General features: G+C 41.7%; 1 protein-coding gene across 2 annotated transcripts; it reads left to right on the top strand.

Annotated features, from left to right (window-relative positions):
• The first annotated feature begins 664 nt into the window (after positions 1-664).
• znf574 (zinc finger protein 574) lies at positions 665-24,605 on the top strand. 2 transcript variants are annotated; one of them, XM_050047053.1, is made up of 10 exons: positions 665-784; positions 4,568-4,725; positions 10,894-12,166; positions 12,254-12,456; positions 12,782-12,961; positions 13,295-13,389; positions 16,398-16,492; positions 19,710-19,858; positions 20,219-20,506; positions 22,390-24,605. In XM_050047053.1, the coding sequence occupies exons 2-10, from the start codon at positions 4,570-4,572 to the stop codon at positions 22,987-22,989; spliced, it is 3,039 nt and encodes a 1,012-aa protein (XP_049903010.1). In that variant the 5' UTR covers positions 665-784; positions 4,568-4,569; the 3' UTR covers positions 22,990-24,605. The 2 variants fall into 2 exon arrangements, with proteins under 2 accessions (XP_049903010.1, XP_049903011.1); XM_050047054.1 differs by lacking the exon at positions 665-784 and adding an exon at positions 975-993.
• Positions 24,606-27,206: the final 2,601 nt, after the last annotated feature.

Here is a 27,206-nt window from a genome sequence, read left to right as displayed (position 1 = left end):
AATGTGTTTTATCTAAAAGAAACATGCAATATTTACATCTAAGATCATAGAAAAATAGTCAACCAAGTGCAATGATGTCCTCCAAGATAATATCTGCCACTTTGATTGCAGTAAACAAAAATCGCTATGACGCACGGTCGCGGAGAAAAACCATAGAGAAGAACAGGTGTGAATTTGGACGCACTATGCGTCGTTCTGGATGGACTCCTTGGCCTGCTGCTGCTGCATTTTCCCCAAAATACGGGACAAATTGTGTCCGGGAGAGATTTTTTTCCCCCGGGACAGCTGATGAAAAAAGAGAACAATTCTGGGAAAAACGGGACGGGTGGCAACTCTAATTGTGTTCATGATTGTTTTTTGTATTTATACTCATCATTGCATATGAGGGCCAACCCTCAATGACTTTCTTGAGATTAAATAAAGGTAATTATACTAATAATACATTTTTAATCTTCTCGGGAGTTGTTCTGCAGATTTTAATCTCATATACTTAAGGGACTTTTTACAATAAAGGCGAAATTCATTACAAAAGTATTAAAACTGTCAGTTGTTTTTATAAATCTGGCGTTGTGTATTTAACATTCTGCCAGTCCACCAGCAGGATGTTTGGACTGCACTAATCCTGCTGGCGCGCTTTTGGACTACAAACTGCCTCAGTGACATGTGTAAACGACCACTATTGGTTTATGAAGTGACCGATACAGCCAATCAGATCGAGCCTTCTAACATGCAGAAAAAACTGAAGTTGTTGTGCTATTTCCTCGACCGGTAACGTCTGAGTGCGGTGAGTTATGTTGAATAATATTTACTTATTTTATATGAATGTTACTTTTTCGGTGACATATTGCGCGCTGGTATCTATGTATGGAGGTTTTCAACGGGGGGAGACAGCTAATGTTAACTTTTAGTCTCTCGCCGCCATTATACCACCGAAGAAGCGTATCCCGCCCTCCTTCTTCGGTATTTTCTTCTTCTTCTCCTTGGTACCACAAAGTAAGCACCAGTCGTCCAAGTGGTAAAACGAGTTTAGTTGCAAGCTAACATGGCACCTGTACCCGCTATCAGGCACCAACCTGACGGTTGTTTCTGAGCTAGCAAGAGAGCTAGCTACCACGCCGGAGGGACGTTAGCCATGTTGCTAGGAAAAATGGCCATCGCTGCATGTTAGCAGCACAGCGCTGGTTGAAGATAACACAGTTTGTTAGCTAGCTGCTAACCGTTAGCTTCGACTCGGCTGTCATTCCTGCTAGCTCGGGTTAGACCCCCAAAGGAAAACAGTGAACGGAGCTAACATGAGACTTGATATTAGCCGGTGAATACATGAACTAGGTATCATTGGTGTGTATTTTGTCCCTCGTGTCTCCCTTCTAGTCAACATCGGACTGACATTTTTGACCCTGCAGTAAACAGTCAAGTATCGGCTAACGTTGGGTTAGCCTCCACAGAATGCAACAACATTCATAGCGCCTAGACAGGGTCATCCCAATGTTCCCAGGGACCTACATCTATTGAAATGACATTGTAAGAGATTTGTAAAGGCAGGCTCCTCAGCTCACAATGCCAAATAACAAAAAACATGGACGTTTCATGCAGTTTGACTGTTAAAAATCCACTCAGCCACTGTGGAGATGTCAATGTCAAAATTCAAGAGGACTGTCTTGCTCAGAAATTTGAGGGCGTAGGTTTTAAGGAGTAAACTTAAGGAGACCATAAGCTGCGGGTGGGTGATTTAAACAAACTGACCCAGAGAAACAGAAGTTGAACGTTTGATCAAGGGAAAATATTGCAGAGAACATTAAACCCTTTGAAATGTCTCCTTAAAGGGATGGGGTACTTATCCATACACAGTGTATTACATATAGAGGATGTCAGTCAGCATGCCCCCCAGTTTGGAGAAGTGGGCTGGAGCCTGAAATTAAATCTAAGCAATGTACTGCTGTGGAGGAGACAGCAGCAAAACATATTCACCCACCTAAAGAAAGGTCTACCCCCCAAAAAACAATATTAGTTTAAGTGTGCACTATATTGAATGTATTTTCACAGCTTTACCTTAATGTCAGACAGGGATCTCCTTTGGGAAAATGAAGCTGTTATATCGCTTTCTTCAAAGCCAGACTCCATTAAGAAAACCAGTAATTTAACATCCCTGAACACAGGAGCTGCTGGTCTGTGGTGCCTTGATAAGATATTTTTGTTTGTGTTGTGCATGTAACTTTGTGGTTAAAAGGGTAAGTTCAGATTCACCAAAATCATGCAATAATACAAACTAACTAATCGAGGCAGCAGACGACCAGCAGCTCCCGTGGTCAGCAACCTAAAATAAATGTTTTTCTTAATGGAGTCTGGTGGCTTTGATAAGGGCATAGATGGGGAACTAAAGCTATTAACAGCCTCCCTGTTGAAACAGGCTGTCTGATGTGAAAGTGGTGAAAATACTCTCAATATTATGCACACTTTAACTTTTTTAGGTGGCTAAAATCTGTTTTGTTGCTGCCCCCATCCACAACAGAACAACTACTTAGCTTCCATGTCAGACTCCGCTCCTGCCTCTCCAAAATGGGGGTATGTTGACTGACGTCTGCTGTAGGTAATGCACTGACGATGGACAAGGACCCCATACAACCCCACTTCAAAAAATTCTAACTATCTCTTTAATGTGTCACACTTTGAGGACTTTGAGCTGGTGATCAAAAAACCCTGGGAACAAAGATGAGCTCCTGTTCAGACAAAAATGTTGCACATTGTCAAAATGCAAATTACAACTGGTGCCTACAGGTTAATGGATAAAAGCAGATGCAGAACACCTCATATCTGATCCTTTAATGTTTCTGCCTGAGTGATGTGTAGCAGTGTTGCACAAACACAGTGGTTTGTATCTGACCAGGACAATATAGTTTGTGCTGATAAAAAAGGACACAAATAGACACAGACCTCACTAGACTATCATCCCAACAGGGGGCAGTGGGGTATTATTATGCTCTAATTGGCTGTTTAAAAGATAAGTGTGGCTCTATTCAATTTTTTTTTTATTATTAATAGGACCCCAAAAAAACAAAACCAACAATGACTTTATCTCACTAACAAGTATTTCCTGTGTAGCAAATGCCTGATAAAGCCTCATGACATCCACTGTAGTCTAAAAACTGTTGAAAACACATTTGTGAGCCACGAGTCTCCCTGTCCTCCTGCTGTGTATACTGACTAAATCACCAAACCTGCAGCTGAGCACAGCTCCAGGCAAAAACACATTTTATTGACTGTGAGTAACTTTTGCAAAAAACCTACAGCACCCAGGTGTTTTAGAACATTTCTTTTTTTGTTTTGGATAGGGAGCATTTTTTTTTTTTTTTAAATGACAGAATTTGAAGTAGGAACACATGGGCTTGGGACTAAGTGTAAGCGACATGCTGTGAAGCTTGAAAGCATTTGGAGACAGAGGAACATACAACCAACATACCAACAGTTATTACTGGTTTTGGTAATGGCATCTGTCGACAATGTCAAAAATATGGATATGAATTTGGACATTGCCAACCTTATCCATTTAAGTGATAGCCTTGTCTGACAATTTAAAGTAGAGACCATGTTTCGATGGGATTGCTCTAGCTGCGAAGTGAAGGGGCTAATGACCCTTCCCTTCTTCCAGACCCCCTACTTCCATGCCCATCTTCAAACTCAGCCTTTATTGTGATCTCAACCACACACCTGCAAAGTTTTGTGGCTGGTTTTTGCAGGGTTGTCATGCTATCATGGTGATAGACTCTGTCGACAGACAGATCTATAAACACATGGGGGAAATATTCAAACTGCTTCTGTTTTAGTTCCTGCTGCCAAGGGTGTCGCAAGGACCACATTTGCCAACACAAACACAGAATCACAAGGTGAAAACAATACCACCCCTTGTCGCAGCTGGTAATGATCAACTAGCAGGTGTGCCACATTTATGTATTTCAAAGTTATTAATATGTGCTCCAATGAGCTTCTTTGCTTTGCAAGGTTCTTTTTTCAAAGCTGAGCTTTGATAGTGCGGTATAGGTCTGATGGGCATCCAGTGCGTGGGCAGGAATGCAGAGATCGTGTTTTGATTATAGCTACATTGAGCAGCAGCATGAGCTAGACCGCACATCCAGTGGGTCTAATTACAGCACATATCTAATTGATGTTGAAGCTAAACGTTCGGCTCAGCCCCATGAAATGGCAGAGAGAGAATAAGACTTGGCAAGGTCTACCTGAGCAGCAACCTGCATGGTCAAAATAACAATTAGCAAGGGCTCAGAGCATGGTGAGTCATCCTGGCAACCTCAGGGTTAGCCTCCTGGCGCATGTGTCCAAGCTGTTGTCTTGATAATATATGCAGGCACTTCTTTTCATCAGAAGAGGGCAATGTTCACAACCTATCTTCAGATGAAATGCACTGCTTGGTAGGCATCGGTATAAGGCTCACGTTGTGCTATTACTTTCATATTCTAAGCATGCTGAGAGTTGTGAACTGTTTCACCTTTATCTAAATCAGTTTTGCATTGCTGCACTTCTTATGAAATGTTTTTGATTTCTAATCCCCTGGCAGCCATGGAGAGTTCGTCAGTGTACATGTGCTTCCCCTGCTACCAGGAGTTCAACACACTAGAAGAGGTACTCGAGCACCAGTTGACTTGCACTGCCGAGGATGAACCGCCAGAAACATCTGGAACCACCCCCATCACTGTTCCACTTCTACAGAGTCGGGTAAATACTGGCACGGTCCCATTTCTATCACTGGGGTTGTGCCTGGGTGTCCTGAGTGCAGGATCTTGATTTAAGCAGGGAACAGAACTGAACATCAAACATCAATACTGTGGCGGTGTGGCCAAAAACGTCCGGCAGGTTGATGGCATAAAAGCCTCTGTGTCAGAACTTGAGAATGACATTGAAGTGACAAGTATGACTTTAGGAATAAATTGACAATGCTCTGCTACTCATCATAGTAATAGTGACCTTGATCAGAGCACTTAACATTGAGTCGTTCGTAATGATTTACCAACTCATTTACAGGGATTGCTGTGTATTAATATCTGATTTAGATGTACGCTGATGTCATATGTTTAGTTCTAGAATAACAAGTAGATGTTTTTTTTGGGTTCGATGATGACAGTGCTTATTAGGGAATAAGCTAGTTTGTTAGGTCCAACTACCTTAACTAATGCAGTGAAAGACAAGAGTCCTGCAATAAATCCTACACTCATGAAGGTTTAGAGAAGTTTTAGCCGACGTGGACAAACTGTCAAACTGCAACACAACAGTAGATATTCAGTAGATATGAAGATCTTGACATCAGGTATAAAACCCTTTTCTTTACTCTGCACTGGAACACATATGTGTGTACCTCTACTGGTGAACTTTTTAAGTCAAATATCAGTCAGTGTGTCATTGCACCAGTATGTCTGTCACATCTCTAACGTTTACCCTGATAAACTGGCGACGGCCGTGCAGTAAGACCCGCAGGTTATTCAACAGTTCTCTAAGTACTTAAGTGCTACCTGGAACTGCTTTCTGTCTAGGTTAATGGCAAAATAACACATTAGCACGTTGTTTATCAGAGTAATGACTCATTAGTGAGGCAAACAGGTGTAACGGGCAAAAACGTGGCAGTGCTAAAAGTGGATTGATTATGGAGTGCACAGTATCCCTGGGTTGGTTGCTTCGGCCTGGTGGATTTGCCGGTGAAAGCAGGGCCGCCAAATTCTGATCTCAAATTTAACACAGTTTTTTTTAAATATTTAACAATTAACCTCATTTTCTAAATATGTATCATATTACTTTTTTAAAATCCACACGAACCACATGAGCATGAATTAGATCTAACTCACAGCATTTATTAATTAAAACAAGCCACTTTTAAATCTAAATACTCTGGTTATTTCATTCTTCCAAATTAGTGTTGGAGAACAAGAGCAAATGCCAGGAGTTGAGTTTTCACTGATGCCGAGAACAATGAATATTCTGTAGTTTAGCTCGGATAGAAACACAAAAACACCAAATCCGTTGACAGGTTAGTGTGTTGTTCACTACTGAGCCTCTCGATAATTGGTAGTCTACCGCCATCACAATCTTCCTGTTAGGGGCGGTAATCATCAGGGGTGTTGCGATATACTGCAACATTTTTTCAACTGCAAATTATACCCCCAAAGGAAAACTTAGTCAACATCTGTTTTATCTAATAAGATAAAATGTTCAGTCTGCTCATCGCAATTCATTTTTATTGCAGCACAATGTATCTAGTGGACTGAACAAGCAATTGATGTTATCATTCTAGTAGGCTACCAAAAGTGTAATTTTTATTTGCAGTATTGATGATTTATATAATAAAAAACTGATATGTGGCATCCATGTATTGATATAATATTGCCATGCAAAATATCACAATACTATGCTAGATTTTTCTATGTAGATCCCCGCCCCCCTGTAGACCGTAGCAGTTTACATAACGGATATTCAATTGTTCCACTGTTATTACAGACATGTGAACTAACCACAGACACTCAACCTCATTCGTGGTCTCATAGCAGAGTGCCACTGCAGTTTACACCCGAAACACAGGAATGGATATTTGCAGTAAAAAAATGTTTTTGGCCTTGGGGCACTGAAGTGTTGTTTTTCAAAGCGGGCTTTATATTTCGGGATATTTGACAGTGCATGTGTGTATACATCAGATATACCAGAGTTGTTTGTTGAGCTCTATTCTGAAGTCAGAGCATACATGCCATCTTAATAGACAGGTTCTATTTGGTCATATGATACATTTCAATAACCACATAGTTAAAAGAAATATAAGTCAATTCTGCATTTTTTTTGGGCATGATTTGGATAAATGACAGTAGAGGTAAAGACTGGGAGCAGGTGGGGATGATGTAATAAAGATAGTAGGCCAGATTGAGGTCTCGTACGCCATTATTACATAGTAGAAAAGTCCAGCTAAATCACCAGAATGTTCCTTCAATAATTCTGAACAATTAGTTTTCAAGACTGAAATCTTTTTCAGTGTTTTCCCCTTGTGTACTAAATCTGTGCTTCTATATGTAAATCTAGTTGTATTTCTATTGTTTGGGCTTATAGTGAATTTCAGAGACCTGTGGATTTTTGCATTGTCTCCAATATTTTCTACATTACGTGTCCTGTTTGGAATATATTCTTTGGAAATATTGCTGAGCTCTCTTAATTCTGAGTTCAGCAAAGATGCTATTTGAATTGCAGAGTTCCAGAGTTGTATAATGGGGCGAGTTACTCCGTTTAACTTTGACATATTGAGCTGAGACTCGGTGCGACTGGCACTTTTTTCTCTTGGCTTTCCCATGACAGCTTCAGAGAGCCCCTCAGGGTTAAAAGCAGTCATTGGCCCTTGTTTGGCAGCACAGTATGGCCGTCTAAACTTGTGCCCGGACTTCCATCCTTACAGTCTTCAGCACATGTCCATAAAGCACAGTGACACTCATGACAGACAAATTGCATCCTGAGTCGCCAGCGGGAAGAGGAGCATGAGAAATGCATCAGTCAGTGCCGCCCTTTCTCCTGATGGATTGCTCATGGGCCTTCTCGTAGATGAATCAGCTGGGGAAACACTATAAAACCTGGCTACCGTATGGTTACCTGGACTCCACTTTCCTATAAGCTGGTTTATTGCATCATCCCCACTTCATAAGATAGATTAGCATAATTTCTGTGTATACAATGTGACATTGCAGTAAAACAGTGGCTGTTTGCGGCTGCAACGACCTCTTTAAACAAATGTTTCTACTCGTTTCTCAGATTAGTGATGTAATTCAGGGAACGTTCATGATAGGACATTGAGATCAGATAGTGTGACTGTCTCCTCAAAACTGTTCACTAAACAAGTCAAAATATGCCTGCTCTATCAAAACAATTCACCCCCTCCTCTGATTTCCATTTTGGAGCTAAGTATGACGCATTTGCAAACTTTCTTATCAGCTTACTAAAAATACTGTATATGCACTTCACACAGGGCTAGGGCTGGGTGAGTGAAGTACTCTCTTGGTATCTATCACTTTAAAGGTACTGATATTAGTTCTGGTATCCTAATTTTTTAAACAATACCAAGCCCTACGTACGGCACTATTAGGCCCCGATCACACAGAAAGCATTTTGTAGATTGCAACACGCAAGATGCACCGCTCTGCCTTTTTAAAAAAATTGAAGCCACTTGTGAAAAAACGCCTGTTGCGGCTTTTTTATTGTTGCCAGGAAACTGCCCCATCAGCTTCTCACGTTAGCTTAGCACAAAGCTATTAACTATATGCAACCCAACAGTTCATGTTAATTGTTAACACAGTTTAAATGTATGAAAACTACGTACGTGAAATTTAAAGTACTGCACTTAAATGCCTCCACACCTGCTGAGTCATATAGCTCTTGGTATCCAGCAACCGCTAACACCAGTTTCTCCTCCATTGTTTACCAGCTGTAATCTTGTTGTTGTGACCATCACAGAAGGCCCGCCTCTCAGATCATGCGACTGGACAATGGGGAAAAAAGCGGAGATTATGTGGGGCGCTTTTACACCCTGAGTTGAAGTTTTTTTCAACTCAAAGAGTTCGGGGCACTCCGGCATTTCTGCCTAGAACGCAGAAATGTGAGGAGTAGCAACACAAAAACAGTGAACAAAAAGCTAAATTGTCCTTAAAAACAATTACAAAAAGCCGCCTCCAACTGCCAAAATGCTTTCAGTGTGATTGGGGGCCTTAGAGGCTCCAACAGAGATTTAGTAATTGGTAATCAAACTCAATGGGGTTGCTCTCTGAAAGCTTAAATCCTTTCCTTAGTTGCAAAAGATGTAAGAAGCCAACTGCATGGTCAAAAGTTGTTAGACCTGACTTTAAGTGTATGTGGCTAGCGGCTTGCTACCTATCTTCATGACAATACTAATAGAGTCTGTTTTAAACAAGAGGTGTTGCATAGTAAGGGATGTCATCTGCCATGTTTGTAGTTTTGGTACTTGCAACCAGCAGCTTAATGTAAGCAGCAGTTAAGCACCACAATGTGTGCAATAGATGCTTCGAATAAACAGAGAGCTTTGATGTTGTCTTCTGCATTAAGATAAAACACCATGCTGCCTTAATTCAGCATTTAATTAGCATGTTCAAATGTTTACCAATCTGCGGTGTAGTCTACTTTATTGTAAGTGAGCGAGTGAGAAAAGTTGAAATGTCTGTTTGGGATATCATCCTTTACTGGCTTCAACACCAACTAACAACACACAGTCAAGCCATAATAATTTTGGATAGTCCTCCAGCTGTTAGCCGAAGCTGTATTAAATACAATATGAAAGAAACAAAGTAAAACCTTGTACACTTATCACATAGGTCAAAAAGATTAGGTTTGTTTTTTCCCTTTTGTAAAAGATACAATATCACTCCACTTAAAACTACACTTTAACTTCTACAATAAAAGCCTTGATTCAAAAATTAAAATAAATGCTTTACTCTTAAAATAAAGATAAAATAAAATAATAAAAAATAATGAGGCTATGAAATAAACATAGAAAATGCCAAATATTATATTGTGTCAGACAATGCATAAATACGACTTTAAGACTTCTCCAATGTGCAGGTGAAGGAAGATGAGATCACACTGTCAGGGACATGAAGACTGAAACATTTCACTTCTTTTTTTTTTTTGATTCTGTGAGGGAGAAAGACATTGGGATTGCACGGAGGTGAAAAAATCTATAATAAAAACTCAGGTTCTTCTAGTTGCCTCCATTTTAAGGCTGGCAAAGTTTTTCTTGCACAGTGTGAAAAGTTTCATTCTGAATGGTAAAGACCTATCCAGTTATCAGAAAATATATATTGAGCTCTGAGCCTTTATAACAGGCTGTTTTTCTGTGAAAGGGAATTGAGCGACACGACATGATTGTTATGAACACAGGACAGAGCCTACTTTTTCCCACTAATACTTCCCACTGATATCATGTGCAACCTGATGTCCAGTGTAGTAACAGAGACTATTTTTGTGCTGTATCTGGGAATGTTGCTGTTTTTGTGCATGCTGGAGCTGTGGAGGAAGATTTACAGAAATGTTATGTCTTTGTTAAAATATTTTTACCTCAGATTTTGATTCATTACACATTTAATTATCATTTATTATGCACTAGGACAAAAACAGTGAATGCAAACACACTGAATTGGGCCAATTTCAATTTGAATAGGAGACACAAGGATACGTTATTTAAAAGATATTTTTTGTAAGAGCACAAATAAGAAAACCACACTAAGCAGACCATCAGCCAAGTCTCTGATACTACTTTATGAGCAGTCTTCATTACATTACATCTGATGTTAACATGCAGTCTGTATTTGTTAAAGGAAAAAAACATCTATTAAATCAGCCATAGCACATGGAGGAGGTCTTCAGTATTCAAATACCCGAATGCTAAAACAAAAGCACCATAAATCATTTCAGTATCTGAGGCGTATTGAACTGCCGTAATTGAGACAGTTTCAGACGTCTTTAACCTCGACCTTGATGTTTTGTTTTTATCATCCAGATAGATTGAGGGAGCCAATGTAAAACCCTGTGGAGTGACCCATTCAACCCTGATGGGCCTTTGATAGTTATCAGCCAGGCCGAGGCCTTATCTTGGTTGTCTGGAGCTCTCAGAGGAACCTTGGCTATAAACACACACGGCTCTAATTGACCTCAGTACCCCAACAATGAATTCTCATGCCTCATCTGCCAAAAAGAATGAAATATAAGAAAAACGCTGCAGGTTAAATTCACCTGAAAGAGCTATTTGATTAGTATTACAGGGAGTCGTTTCTTTCGTACACAGAAACAAACGCAACAAGTGAAACATAAAAGATAATCTCTGATTTCTTCTTTCTTCCTCTCTTGTCTTCGCAGCAACAGGTAATAAATATATCAAGGACAATTGCAGCCCCACAGATTCAAATCCAAACAGAACACCCCTCGGTGCAGCCAGTGAAGAATGTTCTCAAGCAGGCTGCGGTCAGTGCAAATGTGACATCAGACCAGCCCAGAATCCTCTACCAGTGTGGGGACTGTGATGAACTTTTCAAGACCCTGGACCTTTGGCAGCAGCACCGTAAAGAAGAGACATGTCAGCAGTCTGCTGGCAAGTCGAAACCTTCAACTGAAGGTGCACAGCCTGACCCAGAAGCATCACAACATGAGCCTGAAGCATCACAGCCTGAGCCAGAAGGGTCACAACCTGAGCCAGGAGGTTCACAACCTGAGCTGGAAGTGGCTTCAGCTCAGAGCTCCAATGCGACTTTAAATCCAGATGATTCTTCTGTCTCGAACAGTGAAATCAGGGAAAACATTAAACCAGAACCAGAGGAGGATCCCATAACAGAAGAAGAGGGGCAGCAAGTTGAAGAGACCTCTTCAGCTCAGAGCTCCGAACCTCTTGTTACTGAGGCAGCCGCCTCGACTTCAATTCAAGAGGATTCTTCTCCCAGGAGGAGAGGGGCCAACAAAAAGCCTAAGCCAGAACCAGTGCTCCTGTGTGTGGACTGTGGCTCATGCTTTGGCCTGGTGTCTGAACTAGTGGCCCACCGCAAGACCCAACACGGCTTTGAGGAAGCTCTACACCGCTGCTCTGTGTGTGGGGAGAGCTTCCTAAACACAACCCTTTTTCTTTACCACCGCAAGCAACACCGGCAGAAAGGCGAGGAAAGGGTGGAAGTGGTTCCTGAAGAGACATCAGAGGAAGTTTGTGTTCGAAGCAACGGGACAGAAGAGCAGGGCCTGGACGCCACTCCCTCCACCATGAGTGTCACCTCCAGTTTCACACAGCCTGAGTTGTTCATGTGCACTCAGTGTGGAGAGAGCTTCAGTGAGGAGGAAGGACTGGTCTCCCATCGTAAGCAGAAGCATGACCTGAAGGAGCCGCTACACAGTTGCCCCCATTGTGGCGAGAGCTTCATGAACACCACCCAGTACCTGTACCATCGCCGCCAGCACCGTTTCATGTCAGAGACAGAGGTGGTGGATGGAGCTGAAACTGGTGATGAGACTACTAAACCTCAAGATGCTGCACAGAGCTCAAAGCGGCTGCTTTCTCCATCTGCCTCTGCTGGTGAATCAGGTTCACCCCTTGCTAAGAGAAGTAGGCCCTCTATCAGGATCCTGAGCGGTGTTAGTGCGCTTAAAGGTAAATGAAAATATTTGTTTTGAAACCCCCAAAATAAGGCATTTGTTGCAGGATGCTTTGGTCCTTAAAAGTTTTTTGTGTTGTCAGGAAATAAGGGCACAGAATCAGACGGTAGCACTGCAGCAGACTCGGACAACACCAACCACCCTCCACCTGCCAAACTGCTGCAGGACTGGGCCCGGACACCACTACCACATGTTTGCCCCTACTGTGGCAAAACCTTCACCCGACGCGTCTTCCTTCGCACCCACGTCTACAGCCACACTGGAGAGAAGCTCTTCACGTGCAAGGTGCCAGTCAAAATTTAATCAAATATGTCCTTCCTTGAATCTGAGGGATTATTTCATTTGACGGAAGTGTCACTTACATCATAAAGCAGACAAGCGAGATGATGTAATGCTTTTGAAGTGTTTTAGGTTTGAAGCAGACACAATCGGAACCTCCGCCCTCATTATATTTGACAGCTTCTCTGGTGTCTCTGCACAAAGGAGGTTGTTTTGAAAATTGTAATTTGAGCAAATGTAGCCATATTCAACTTTTTATTCCCTCACAAGATGTGCTTAAACTTTTGTTAATGAGACAATGGCACTGATTGTGGTTATTGTTGTTGTGAAGGTCTGCACCAAGTCCTTCACTAACTCCCAGAGCCTGCTGCGCCACAGCATGAGCCACACGGGCAACAAGCCCTTTGGCTGCCATGACTGTGGCAAAAACTTCTCCCAGGCAGCCACCCTGAAGAGACACCAACGCATTCACTCATCAACAGAGCCGCGGCGCAAACGCGGACGCAAACCGGTACAGTCTCTATCATTTTCCTTGTATTAAAATAACTCCAATGTTTGCCCTAGGATTTTTTCCAGCAACAGTTCTGAAGTACATGAGTTTTATTTGGTGCTGTTGAAAGGGCTTTAGACACTTATTTGTACACATTTGTAGATATTGAATTCAGTCTCATAAAATGCTTTCCACTTTAAGAGATGCACTTCATTTTGTTATTTGTTGTCACATTTCTGAAACCTTTCTGCGTTTCTATAAAAAAAGAGAATTATATTTTGGGAGATAACTTGCTGTGAAATCCCTTTTTTTTTTTTTTTTTGTTGACCTTGACTGCTGTGTCCCTCAATGCAGGTGTGTACTCTGGACAATGAGGGAGCTGCTCATCTCTTCGCTTGTCCTCACTGCCCGTCGCGGTTCAACACCGAGGATCAGCTTGAACATCACAAGTAATGACACAACAACAATAACACTTTCGTAACATTGGTTATTCAGCAGTCTTTGTTTGCAGGCTATGCGTGGAAATGACTACAATACATTAAACACCTTCAGTTACATACAGCACATTATATTCAACATTCTGACATGCTCTAAACCTTTGGATTTTCATATGGAGAAGAGATTGTCAACATTCAATCATTTCCGACCCTGTTTACGGTGTAAATACATTAGAATTACGGTTTCAAACAGAGCACAGGACAGGATTTAGATAAACCTCCTCCCTCTTGCCAGGAGCTGTAGTAGCTGAGCCGTGTCTGACTACTGAGCAAGACCTTAAAGCTGCGTAGCAAACACACTGACTGAGATGTCTGGGTGCCCTTGAGCCGCAGCCACATATGATTGACAGGCAGAGGCCCAGTAAATTAAGATGATAACGATAACAACCCAGGACGGGGGAAGAGCCGGGTCCTGTCCTGCCTGGTTGAGCAAGGGGGAGAGGACGTATTGTGTGTGTGTCTGTGTGTGTGTGTGTCTGTGTCTGTGTGTGTGTCTGTGTGTGTGTCTGTGTGTGTCTGTGTCTGTCTGTGTCTGTCTGTCTTCGGCTATAGCACATTGGATGTGAAATAAAACAGTGTCTGTGAGGTCAAAGCACTGACTTAAGGCCTTGTAGTGTGTTTAACCAGCAGGACACTGATCTAGCTGCGCATGTGAACACTGAACGTTATCATTTTAACTTCGGTATTTAATTTTGAATCCAATGTGCTCGAGAGCCAAAAGCAGAAACTGAAAAGCGCAGACCCCTCATTCACTTCCCGATTGAGCCTTATCAGTCTCAACATTGATTTTTTTTCCATAACTGCTTATCCTGTTGGGGGTCGTGGGGGGGCTGGAGCCTATCCCAGCTGCCATTGGACGAGAGGCGGGGTACACCTTGGACAGGTCACCAGACTATCACAGGGCTGACGCATAGAGACAGACAACCATTCACACTCACATTCACACCTACAGGCAATTTAGAGTCACCAGTTAACCAGCATGTCTTTGGACTGTGGGAGGAAGCTGCAGTGCCCTCAAAAATCCACACTGACACGGAGAAAATGCAAACTCCACACAGAAGGGCTCCCCATCCTGGGTTCGGACCAGGAACCCCTTTTGTGATTTTATCCTTCTTGTTTGGGTGCTCCTTTCCCATTGCCATGGCTTCCTCTGTCAATGGATTATGCTTATGTACTGCGTTTATATGTTGCTGTATTACATTGACTCTTTTATACTTGTGTTACTTTCAGTCACAGTTGCACCTTGTTGTCAGTCCAAGCAAAAAAAAAAAAAAGAAATTCTCTGGTCTTACTTTTCGCCATGTTCGTAGTATTTTCTGTAATTCCATAAACAACCACAGAGTAGACAATCTGCTTCCTGTTTACATCCTTGAGCAAACCCCCAGGTTAACATGAATGGCAATGCATTTCAGGGGTGTATGGACGGATGTAAGTTCTGAAATGTTGCAAAAGATCATTTTTGTTTTTAAATGAAAACTTAGTTATATGAATGTGGCCTAAAACTACACTCGTGATTGTCTTGATACTGACTGCCAAAACCAGTGGCATGTTCTGGAAGCCAGTGGACCATACGGGCAGTTTCTGCAGTACTAGCAGGAATCAGCGTTAGGGCTTTCCAGTTCACCTGCCAATAATATTTTTGATAAATCGCCATTAATTGGTCTGTAAAAAGCCGCCAATGTATGCTTTTGTCCTTTAACAAATGTAACTGAAGGTCCACTTATGAGCTTTTGTCCAGAGCTTTAAATTGCATCCCATAGCCTTCATCATCAGATGGAGTTTACTGAAGAATACTTGAGATCTTGTTTATTTCCAAGGTCAAGAATAAACGTTTAGCTGAACAAAGACATTCAGTTCCCTATTTTTAGAAGATGAGGAAAAGCAGCATCTTTGCACGTCAGAAGCTGGAACCAGTAAATGTTCAGCAGTTTTTCCTAAAAATGGCTTTAATGACTTAGTAATTATCAAAATTGCTGCTGATTAATTTTTTGTCGATCAACAGATCGTTTCAACTCCAGTTAGTGTGTACCTACATGTAGTGCTAATGCTGTACGTATGGTGTCACCCCTACTCATTAAAGAACATCTGGCTGGGAGAAGAGGTGACCCTGACTAAAATTTTAATTCTCCCAGCTGCCTCAGGGTCAGCTGTCCCTGAAATATTGATTTCTCTTGTCTATTTAACAGGGAACAGAAACAGCCTGGCCTCTCATACGGGCACTGAGAGGTCCTTGCACATCACCTCTGGCATCCTTCTTTAGTTTAAGTGGCTTGTGTAGCTTAGTGCTTTTGCTGCAACATTAGCTGTAGCAGTATGATATACATTATACATATACTTGTATCACTGCAATACCTAGTTGAGCATTATGTTTCCTAAACTTAAACATCATATGTGCTTGTTGTGATTATGGGAAGCTGCTCAAAAAACAGTATTTTATTTTTTCTGTGCTGTGAAAGCAGGCCGCATTAGGTGAATACATCCTAACACTTCTCTCCTCCCCTAAGGCTATATCCAGTGTAATGTTATGCAATGGATAAATATAGTCTTTCATGTCCTTACTCGGACTCCTCCCAGTTTACTGCTGTTTTTTTTTGTGTTTTTTTTTTTTTTTTATCTCCATCCGTTATACACTCAGCTAATACCCCTTATTTAACCTGAAGCACAGCTAAGCACATACTTAATGGTAATCCTCCTGTGAGTCACATATGGGGTGGCAGCTTAAAACCAAAACATGACTTTGCCCCCTCTTTATTACATTTTTTATGTGTCTTACATTTGTGATGTTTTAAGTCTTTATACTTTGTAATATAATTATGTATGACTATTCCGCCTGTCCCTGTGAGGCATTTTTGCCCTTTTATTTCCCCCCTGGAGTCATGTCCCAGTGATTCTTTTTTTGCAGGATAAAACAAGTTTAAAACTTGTGTGAAAATGTGTGTGTGTTGTTTTGTGTTTAACAGACTGCTCCACACCAGCCATCCATTCCCTTGCCCCGAATGTGGAGAGGCCTTCAAACGCAGGAAAGACCTGGATTTGCACTCGCTCACTCACCAAGGTGAGAGTCCAGGGCTCAGCCTGGCATAATATTACTCACCACCATATTTTTATGGTTACCATGAGCAACCTGCAGCTAACAGAAATAACATACAAGTCATTTTGGCTGTCATTAAATATATTTTTTTGTCAGCTGTTTATGTAGGGCTGTCACGATAACCAAAATATCGCAATGCAGTGCTATTGACAAATCAGTAAGGGGAAGGCAGGAGATGGCAAGCAACCACCACAAGTGCTATATTTATGTTTTTTTCTGTTTTTGATGGGAGTGCGCAACGTTAGTTGACCAGAATGGTCATTAGTCGGCAAGATTTCATTGGTTGCTTAGTCGCAGAAGAGAAAAAAGAAAAAAAAGTGAAACTCTTTTAGGAGTTGCGCCTTGTCAACATAAATCAGGGCCTATATGACTGGACCATTTGGGAATTTAATTTGAAAGGACAGACACAGGAAGTGGCCACGCTCAGCAGTCAGACAGGAGTCACATTAATTTACAGGGCTGGTACCTGCGGTTATTCCACAGGCTAGTTAATAACATGTCGGGCAGGAAATCCAAAGTGTGGGATCATTTTGAGAAGGTGAAGGACGTAAACTCTGCAGGCAAACATGACGAATAATCTGAAACATGGAAGTAGCTACATGCCCATTAGCCACTTAGCACAATCAATACTGCTTTGCCGACAGCGTCATTAACAGGCGGCTCGCTCAGTGTGTGACGTGCACTTGTAGATAAAATATAGGCCTATATTAATGAAGGTTCATTAGTATGGTTTTGAACTCAAACCATTGTGTTGCCGCGCCCAAAATATATAATTTGATAATTAAATGAATATCATAAACATGTGGGTGACTAGTCGACTAATGGCCCTAAATGACGACTATTGGTTGACTTGGAAAATTCTTAGTCAGGGGCAGCCTTAGTATTTACACTATGCTACAAATGCCAGCGACGTGATAGGGTGCTGAGCTTCTATTCTGCGATGAGCGCTGCACATTAACTGTTCTTTTCTGGTTGTCAAGAGTTTCAAAAAATATTCAGCTTTGGATAAAAGTCACTTTTTACCCAGCCATCCAATCACAGTGGAGGAGGGACAGGACAAATAGCCCACCATAAAAACCAACTGTCACAAAACTGAACAGCAACAATGGAGGAGACATTCATACTGAACCCACACAGAAAGATGGGGCCATCTTCTCTCCCTACCTTTTTCAGCCTTCCCTTTATCTAGAGAAATGACTCTACCTTGGGCAGACATTTTTACTTCTGCTGATTTTCTGTATCAGATGCAACCAAAGGGTCTCAGCTGAAATAATGCTGTGCCCCTTATTGCACCTCAGTGCTCCACTGTGCTTCTGCATAAACCACAAACAAGTGTTTAATTTGTGTTAGAACTGTGTCATCTTTGTCAACAATATACCTAATAATAACCAAACAACAAAGCATATTTACAGAACACTTTAATCAGGATAAATAAAGTAATTTGCAGAAGCATAAAAAAATGGCAGTAATACAACATATTGCGTTGTTAAGCCGCCCTTAATCACCACAGGGGAAAATCCATCACTGCGACAGCCCTTTTTATGTCATACATCCTTTCACTGTGTGACCATTTTCATTAATCCAAATGAGGTGAGCATATCAAGAAATCAGTTAAAAGCCCTTTTAGCCTGCTTGTAATGAAAGCCAATAAGATGTGATGTTCTTATCATATCAATACGGCATGCAGTGAATTACTATTGATTAATGCAAAGGCGATAATTTTCCCCACCAGCTTGCCTGGGTGGCTTCTCTTGTGTATTTACAATCATACATCCATGTTTTATGTGCATTGTTCCTCTGATGCATTAGGTCAATGACTTTGCATTGATTTGAGTCCCATGTGGAACAGAGGAGGAAGGTGGAGGTAAATGAAGTGGGTCAACATGACGACTCTTCATCTTAATCAGGGGGGGGCGTTGGCCCGGCAACCTCATTAGCTAAGCTTGAAGAGTCAGCGTGAAGCAGGGGTCAGAGGTACGTTGCTCCTCTGAGAGAGATGATTGGAGAGATTGATCCATTGATCAGTCCAGGGCCATAGGTTGACATTGTCCTTATTAAAGGTTTAATTAGAGGGTCCCAACTGGGAACGCAGCGGAACGCCCCCACTTGGGTAGACAGTACAGATGGTTAGCAGATTGCAAGATGTTGGCGAGACGACCTATAGACATGCTGATGGCCCATCAGTGTCAGCCAGGTTCTCAAGAGAAACCCAGTGAGAGTGCAGTTTGCTTTAACAAATTACAGCTTAGGGCACCAGCTGATAAGAGCTGAAAAGATTAACTGATTAACTGACTGACAGAGAAATGATCTGCAATGATTTTAAAAATCCATATTTAACCTTAATCAATTTCTAAGCAAAAATATGCTGAACATTTGCTGGTTCTTGGTTCACAACAGTGAGGATTTGCTGCTTTTCTCTGTTTTATGTCACTTCGAATTGAATTTTACAAGGTTTTGGACAAAAAAGCAGCTTGAGGATGTCACTTTGGGCCTTATGGAAAATACACATGATAATCTCCCAAGGTGATGTCATCAGAGATCTTGAAAAAAACGCAATCACTTAACTGCATTTAACAGAGAGGAGCATCAAATCATCACATTTAAAAAGCTAGAACCAACAAATGTTTTGCTGCCTGATAAACGACTTTGACAGTAAAAATTATTTGATTTATTTTATGTCAATTAACAGGCCTTTTTTTAACAGCGGACATTTTGTCTTGTTTCAGTAGACAAAGCACAAGTGTTAGTCATAACATTAACAATGGCTCTATTCCATTCAGGTATCCTGGTGAGTCATGACATTGAGCATTCAGCATGCAGGATACCGAGACCCTGAAAGTGAACATAAATAATTATTTTCACCTGTTTTCATGAAAATGACTTAAACAGAAAAGGCCCATTGTTTAATCACTAATTACAACAAACATTAGGTCGAACTCACCTTGTGTCCTCACATTATGAGCACCCATCAACCACAGGCTCATTCTTTGCTGTCACTGAAAAACTGTCTTCGTCTGAATCAGCAGCTATGTATCACCTGCCGCAGCACGATTGTTGGAACGGCGGTGAGCAATCAACGTGCTCAAATCAGCCATCAGATATTAGCATGGCATGGTGGCAGCTTGTAGGATGATGAGAGAATATGACCACCTGCCTAAAACCTGACACTGTTCCATTTCAGACAAGCAGCCAGCGACGTGTCTTCACTGTTCATCCCAGTTTGTGAACCAGTCTGTGCTGGAAATCCACATGCAGCGTTGCCCTACCACAGAGGAGGAGAAGAACACTGGTCGTGGACGGGGTCAAGGCCGGGGACGATGCACAGGACAGGTTGGGAACACTGAAGATAAATGATTATTCTAATTTTTTTGGGCAGGTTTTTCTTCTCCATTGCAAAGGTATTCAGAGTGAGAGAGATTGCTAAATCTTAAGAGACAGATTTATTTCTAACAAGGATGAAAACAAGAGCACCGACCATTTTGGCATTTTGCCAGTCCAGACAAAAGGAAGTGAGGTTAGCGAAAGCGGGGTGACATCCAACAAAGGTCCCCATTTGTGATCAAACTGTGACGTCCTGGTTACGTCACAGCCAGACCACAAAGACACCAACCTTTTCTCCTGTCATTAATTTACCCCCTCTGTCTGTTCTCAAACTCTTTTTCCTTCCTCCCTCTCTCCCTCCTCCCACAGATTGAGTGTGACCTATGTGGCCACCGTTGCATGACCCAGGAGGGCCTCGACCTCCATCGGTTATCCCACACAGGCCAGACGCCTCTCAAATGCCCAGTAAGGCCTTGCCGCCGCCGCTTTACCTGCAACAGTTCCCTGGAGGAGCATGTGCTGGCCCATTTCCAAGGAACGCTCGGCAAGTCCAAAAACCGACCCCGCTTCCGCTGTCAGATTTGCCACAAGGAATTTGCCTACAATTCCACCTTCAGCGTTCACATGAGGACACATACTGATGAGAGGCCCTTTGAGGTAAGGATGATGGTGGTGGTGGTGTGTGCGATTGCATTAAAAGAGAATTTTTTTCTCAGCCTTCTGAATCAAAATTTATCCTTTTTTGTACAAGGCTTTCAAACCCTTTAACACCTGTATTTCAAATTGACAGTACTGCCTCACCCCCCATGGTCACACCTGCTTATGGCTGTGGCCATGTCTCCGGTTCTGGACTATGGCCATTTGTGCAGTGTGTGTCCTGTGGGTGTTTCCTCCCTCCCTGTGTACCTGTGATTAATGACAGGGCTGAGTTAGGGCCTGTCAGCTCCCCTCTGTGCCTGTTACTATTCTGGGACTCTCTCTCCCTCTCTCTCTCTGTTGCTCTGGTGACAAGGCAGGACATCAACTATAGACCCACCCAAGCCCATCGCTGCACGTCGGACTGTAGAAATTGATTTAACTTTTGTGGCTTTGCTTTGAGCCATATCTATGAGGCATGCTAAAGATTGAGGTTCAGGGAGTATTGGTCCTCAAACACACAGTCTCGGGGATAAATTTTGATTTAAATCAGATATACTGTGCATTCCTGAAGGAACACCTATATTTACTGAGTATATAAAGAGCAAACTCAACGGGAAAGGGACGTTTATTAGAGTATATCTCGCAGAGATACTGAAACTGCAAAACTGCCAGCAGGGATTACAGATTCAATCTGAGTGTTCCCAGTGGGAATCAAAGCAAAGCACAACAAAGTCATTCTTTTGTAGTGCTGCAGGTTTAATCAAGTATCTGGTTGTAGTTCTGTGTCTGCACTCAGGTGGTAGCGAGCAGAGAGACAGTGTTTCAACAACATCTCTGTCTGGTGTCCACTGTGTAATTGATCATGCTATCCCTTAAACACGTGTAGAGCTGCAAAGAGTAATCGATTAGTTCATTCATTCATTCATAATTCGTAAGTGAGAGGTGAGGTACACCCTGGACAGGTTGCGAGACAGACAGGGCTGACACTTAGAGACAAATAACCATTCACACTCACATTCACACCTGCTGGCAATTTAGAGTCACCAGTTTCCTGCATGTCTTTGGACTGTGGGACGAAGCCAGAGAAAACCCACGCTCACAGGGGGAGAACATGCAAACTCTAAACAGATCATAATTGATTAGATATTCAGATCATCATTTTAGTCATTTATCAAGAGAAAAATGCAAAATATCATTCGGTTCCAGCTTCTTAGATGGTCAGTGTGTAGCATTTAGGAGGATATAGTAGCAGAAGTAGTAAATTAAGTGTGTCACCCTTAGTGTACAGATAATATAGCATAATTCGGCTTTCAGTAAAAACCTCCTGAACAATGAACACTACAAGAAACCTAACCAGGAGTTCGCTCTTGGCACATGGGAGAAGTTTCAGCAGGTTGCAATGTGCAGTCCTCACTGCTAGATCTCACTAAATCCTACGTACAGCTCCTTTAAATTTTAGTCTTCTGTAACGGTAGATGAATATATTTGGGCTATTTGAGGACATCACCTTAAGATGTAGGACATTTGTAATGCACATTTTTTTAATCTTGTCTGATGTTTTATAGACCAGACAAATAATTGATTGTCTGAAAATATACAGCAGATTAATCAATAGGAAAAAGATAGTTGCAGTGTAACACACTTGGGTCGTTTTTATTGCTCTGTATCTGTCTTCCCCCCCCGTACCCTTTTCTTTCTGCTCCTCCTCTACCCCAGCCAGAAGTGCTGCATCTGCAGAAAAATATAAAGAGAGGTCTCAGAAAATATTAATTGCAGTAGAGTTTTGTGCATTGGCACTGTTGTGAACATAACTGTACTTTCTTGCCACCCTCTTACCATTTTGTTAATATTTTCTACACTTTCCCATTGTCCACTTTCCCATTCTCCTTCATCTCTACTAGTGCACCACATGTGGCAAGCGCTTCCGCCAGCTGCCCCATCTGCAGGACCATGAGCGCATCCACAGCGGCCTGCGGCCTTTCTGCTGCTGGATTTGCGGCAAGAGTTTCAGTGTGGCCGCCCGGCTCACCGAGCACGCCCGCACCCACAGCGGGGAGAAGCCCTACCCTTGTCCCCACTGCCCTGCTGCCTTCCGCTCCCGCTCCAACCTGGATAAACACATCCGGCTTCACGGAGACCTTCCTGTGGACAACGCTGAGCAGGCAGCACAAGCAGCGGAGGCTGCCCATGTCCAGAAGGTGCTGGAGGGGGCCAAGGTGCTGTCGTCTCTGGCCTCCACAGGGGAGATTGACTCTGGCCAAGTGCAGACCATCTATGTTCTGCAGGGGGGCGAAGGAGGTACTGAGACGGTCATGATCCCGTCTGATCAGCTCAGTGGCCTAGACGGCACCTCACAGGTCGTCATCCTGCCCTCTTCCGTTCTGGGAGCTCAGGGCATTACTGTCCCCACGATCACCATGGATGGTAATGAAATCACCATGGTGGAGACGAGCCAGTCACCGCAGCATGCCATCGAGTTCATTGTGGAGGAGACTGTATAAATGGGAGATTAAAAACTGATGTGAAAAGGACAACATGGTAGAGAAAGGCTGGAGGATTAGTTTGAGAATATAGACTGTTGGAGTTAAGTTTGATAATTGAAGCATATGGAGTTATTGCCCTGTATGTACATAGTTTGATAGGTTACTAAGCCAGTGTAAACATAAGTCCCACCCTGTGTAGTAATATCATTTTCCAACTTTTCTTGATCAGAAAAATTAACATTGATAATTGTAAAACTAATGAATCAAATGTTCATTCATAGATGAAACGCTCAGCAGAACAGAATGTACCTTAAACGGGTCTTTCAAACTGATTGAAAAACAGATTGTAAAATTGGCCCTCGATTGTATACAGACGTGTATTTACTGCCCCTGTTTATTAGAGGAAGACAAGTGGTGGCCCATGAAACGTCTTCGCTTTCTTTATAATAAAACGCTTCAGCTTTCACTCTTGTGAGCGTCCATCAATTTATAAGGTGGATGACGCGAGGGCATTGCCCCCATCCCGTCAGATGGGATGGACTTTACACGTCCTGCTGTAAATGCCACTTTTGCCTTTTGACAAACAGTGTGTGAGGTTTTCTGCTGAGAAATATACAGACCCACTCAGCACGAGTCAGCGTGTAGCTTTTCAAACCGCTCTGTTTCTCTGCTTCTGTGACGCGCACCCTAATGTTAGTGTTTGAATAGTAGATCAAGCTTAATGTTCCAATAATTTGTAGGACATTATGTTATTGATTGCTTTTGTGCTGTAATTAAATACAATGATAACGGGAATGTAGCAAGATTTATGATGATTTAGCTGAAGTACAGCATTATGCAGTGGGAAGTAGTGCAATGAAATTATCCAGCACTTGCTGTATAGTTACCAAAAATAATGATCCTATTTGTGTCTAAATGGGAAGAGGCATAATATGATATAAGTTTTGCCAGCGCTGCAGTAGCCCATTATAGGCTTCTAAAGCACAGTTTATGGCTGTCTCCCACCCAGTGATTGCTGACAGGGGGGTTTGAAACCACACACACGCAGAGGCACTCAGTCTTAGTTTGTTTTCATGTCATGGAGGGAGAAATGCTGATGATTGTGCGGGGAACTGAAATGGGGAAATGGCAGCATTTCTGCAGAGTGAGAAGCATATCAGGAAAGAGAGGGCTCCTGAGGAGCGAAAAGAAGCCAGTGCCAAGAATCTTGCTGCTCTTCAGTGCTTTTCTGAGAGAGTCAACAGGCAACCAGTCGATAAATACATGCTTTTTTTCCTCCTTCCCAGCAAATCTTGAGAGCTGATATTCTGGTGGAGTGCCGTTTATCATACCTGCTGCCAAACATTGAAACTGAAAACACATTCAACAAACACAGATGTGTAATGAAATTGTTGACGCTGGAGGTGAAATCATGAGACCCTTGTGCTCTAGGGAAGCAGCCTGACTGAAGTATAATGGTCTATTTGCTTTAGAGTACATTGTCTGACTGTTTATTCCTTAGCTTTGACTTAATGTTGTGGTTCTGCTTTTTGTTTTGGGTCATTGATGAGCACTGATGAACAACGGATTTTTCCCACAGTGATTCAAAAAACAGATTTCAATATACTTTAAATTATATTGACTCTGTCGATGCACTCAGGGCTTTAAGTGTGATTTTTATGCTATATCATGATGTTGGCTGACATGTCTGGTCTTGTTAGTTAGTTCAGCAAACAGCAAACTGTCCATAGCCATTCTCCATCTTAATATTTACAAAGAAATGCAGCTGAGTTCAGCATCTTTCAGTGCACATATAATAATGCGATCACGTTTTCCAATAATAACGTAACAAAAGGCAAGGGCAAGGTTATTTCTTGTAACAATACACTTATTGGCAAAGAACAAAACCTGCTCAGAGGAAATATTTTTAGTTTCACTGAAAATCGACATGTCAAGTGCTTAACTTTGTATTTTTGCGCCTCGCTGAAAACACACACAAACCAATATACAAGTAAATGATTTGCAATCATGCATGTACATAGCTGAGGGGAATATAAACGGCTGTGTATGCTTGCATGTGTTATGGTTCCTACAATTGTGTATTTAAATTATTCATGGCATTTGACTGTAGAGGCAGGCAGTGGAAAGAAGGGTTTTATCTCTTAATACAACCAAATGAAATGCAGATTCATGGGCCTAAAATAACCATCAGGTTTAGGAATGTCCTTGTTACAAATGGATAAAAAACAGAGAAACAAGCACACATGCAGTAGTTGCCCTCACCCTGGGCATCCCTTTGATTCTCACCTCTTTTTATATCATAAACACTAAAAATACCCAAGTGACCCTCAGGAGAGAAATGTGCATATTCAGCTCTCACAGCAGTAAACTCGCTGACATCACAGTGTCCCGTGCAGGTGGAGGACACCAGGAGCTCTGTTCTGCCTTATGTTATACCTCCAGGTAAGAATAGTAGTACAGAGTGGGTACACAGCTTTGAAACTGTCACAAGCAGATTTAAATTTTAAGTGTGACTTTTTTTAAAACAGAGACAACATTTGCAGTGTTTTCTCCTTGTTAAAAAAATAAGCCTTTTTGTCCAATTTTCTTTTATGTTACAACGGATGTTACAAGATGGCCGTTCAACCGTTTATCTATTAGCCTAGCTTACTTTTAGCTAGCTTCGCTAAAATGTGTTAACGATATATCCCTCACTTTTAGCTACTTCAACCATTCCCTGATTACTTTTACCCACTCTAACCGGTTCCCCATTAGTTTTTAGCTCTTTTAACGGTGTATTCATCTTTTACTTTTAGCTAGTTAGCACTGGCGTTAGCTTTTTCCAGTGGTCAAATGTAACGCTAACTAGCTTAGCAGCTAACATACTAAAGCCAGTAACTTTACTTCAGTGACATTTTGAGGCAGCGTTACTTTGTACTTGACCTGAGAATATCCGATTTATGGTGCTCTATACCTCTATACTCCATTACACTATGGATGGAGGCGAATATTTAACTTGTTTTTTACTCCACGGCATTTATTTTAAAGCTTTATCTAACTCTGAACACCTTTTATTGGGGTTTTCAAAGTTAAACAGTGGCGATAGTATAAATGTGGAAACAGAATTTATGATACAAATTAATTATTATTATTAATTAATAAAAATTAAAATTATTACAGATGAAATGTATAATTCTATTTAAAACAATGAAAGAAAATTAGTAAATAATAATCTAAAAAAAAAAAAAAAGATTGTGGGGTTGTGGATATTTAAACTGGGCTAGTTAGGGGAAATAATTTAATGCATTTTTCTTAAAGAGGTCAAAAAAGGGTTGGCAGGTCTGGTAGAATTTGTGTTGACAGCCTCTTAAGGAGAATTTAATCTTTTCAAAATGCAGGTGGTGCAGCACATCCCTCACAAGGGCAGAGTGGATAGGAGCCCATGTTTGCTTCCAAGCAGATTTGAATTATTAATACAAAAATCAAGTAGTTATTTATCACACCATATACTGTTATTAAGCTACCCAGCGGTATATGAAGTAATTAAAATCATCCCTGCATTTCATCCTTTTGAATGCAGGACTTTTTACACTGCATTATTGCTACTTAAAGGTACATCCAACCCCAAAATCAAAAATACATATTTTCCACTAACCTGTAGTACTGTTCATTAGTCTAGTTTGTTTTGGTGTGAGTTGGCAATTATTGGAGATATCGTCCCCATACATGTCTGCCTTCTCTCAAATATATTGGAACTACATGGCACTCCTTGTGGGGCTCAGAGCGTCAAAAAATACATTTGAAAATCAGCAATGTCTCTTTCCAGAAATCATGACCTGGTTTCTCAAAGGTAATCCACAGACCTAGTTTTGAGCAATTTCATGTAGGAACTATTCTCTCTCTGCTGAGCTACACCTGCTAACCATGTCAATGCGCAGAAGGAGGCATGCATCTATTCATGGACAAGAGGCTTGTGCTCGTGATAGAGTGAGATGTAAACGTTAATGGTGTTTTTCTCATCTGAGCATTAGCTAGCTCAGTGGTGCGAGGTGAGCAAGCAGTAGATGCACGCTTACCTCTGTGATTTGGTTTCTGGGTGTAGCAAGAAAATGGCTGCTACATGAAACTGCTGACAATAAGGTCTGTGGATTACCTTGAGTAACCAAGCAATGATTTGTGAAAAGAGACATTGCTGTTGAGTTTTTCAAATTTCCACAAGTTGGGTGCCATCTAGTTCCATTATATTCGAGAGAAGG

Source organism: Epinephelus moara, chromosome 6, assembly GCF_006386435.1.
Source record: "Epinephelus moara isolate mb chromosome 6, YSFRI_EMoa_1.0, whole genome shotgun sequence".
Classification (NCBI taxonomy): domain Eukaryota; kingdom Metazoa; phylum Chordata; class Actinopteri; order Perciformes; family Serranidae; genus Epinephelus; species Epinephelus moara.
Note: the sequence above shows the minus strand (reverse complement) of the source record. Positions and strands in the feature narration are given on the sequence as shown.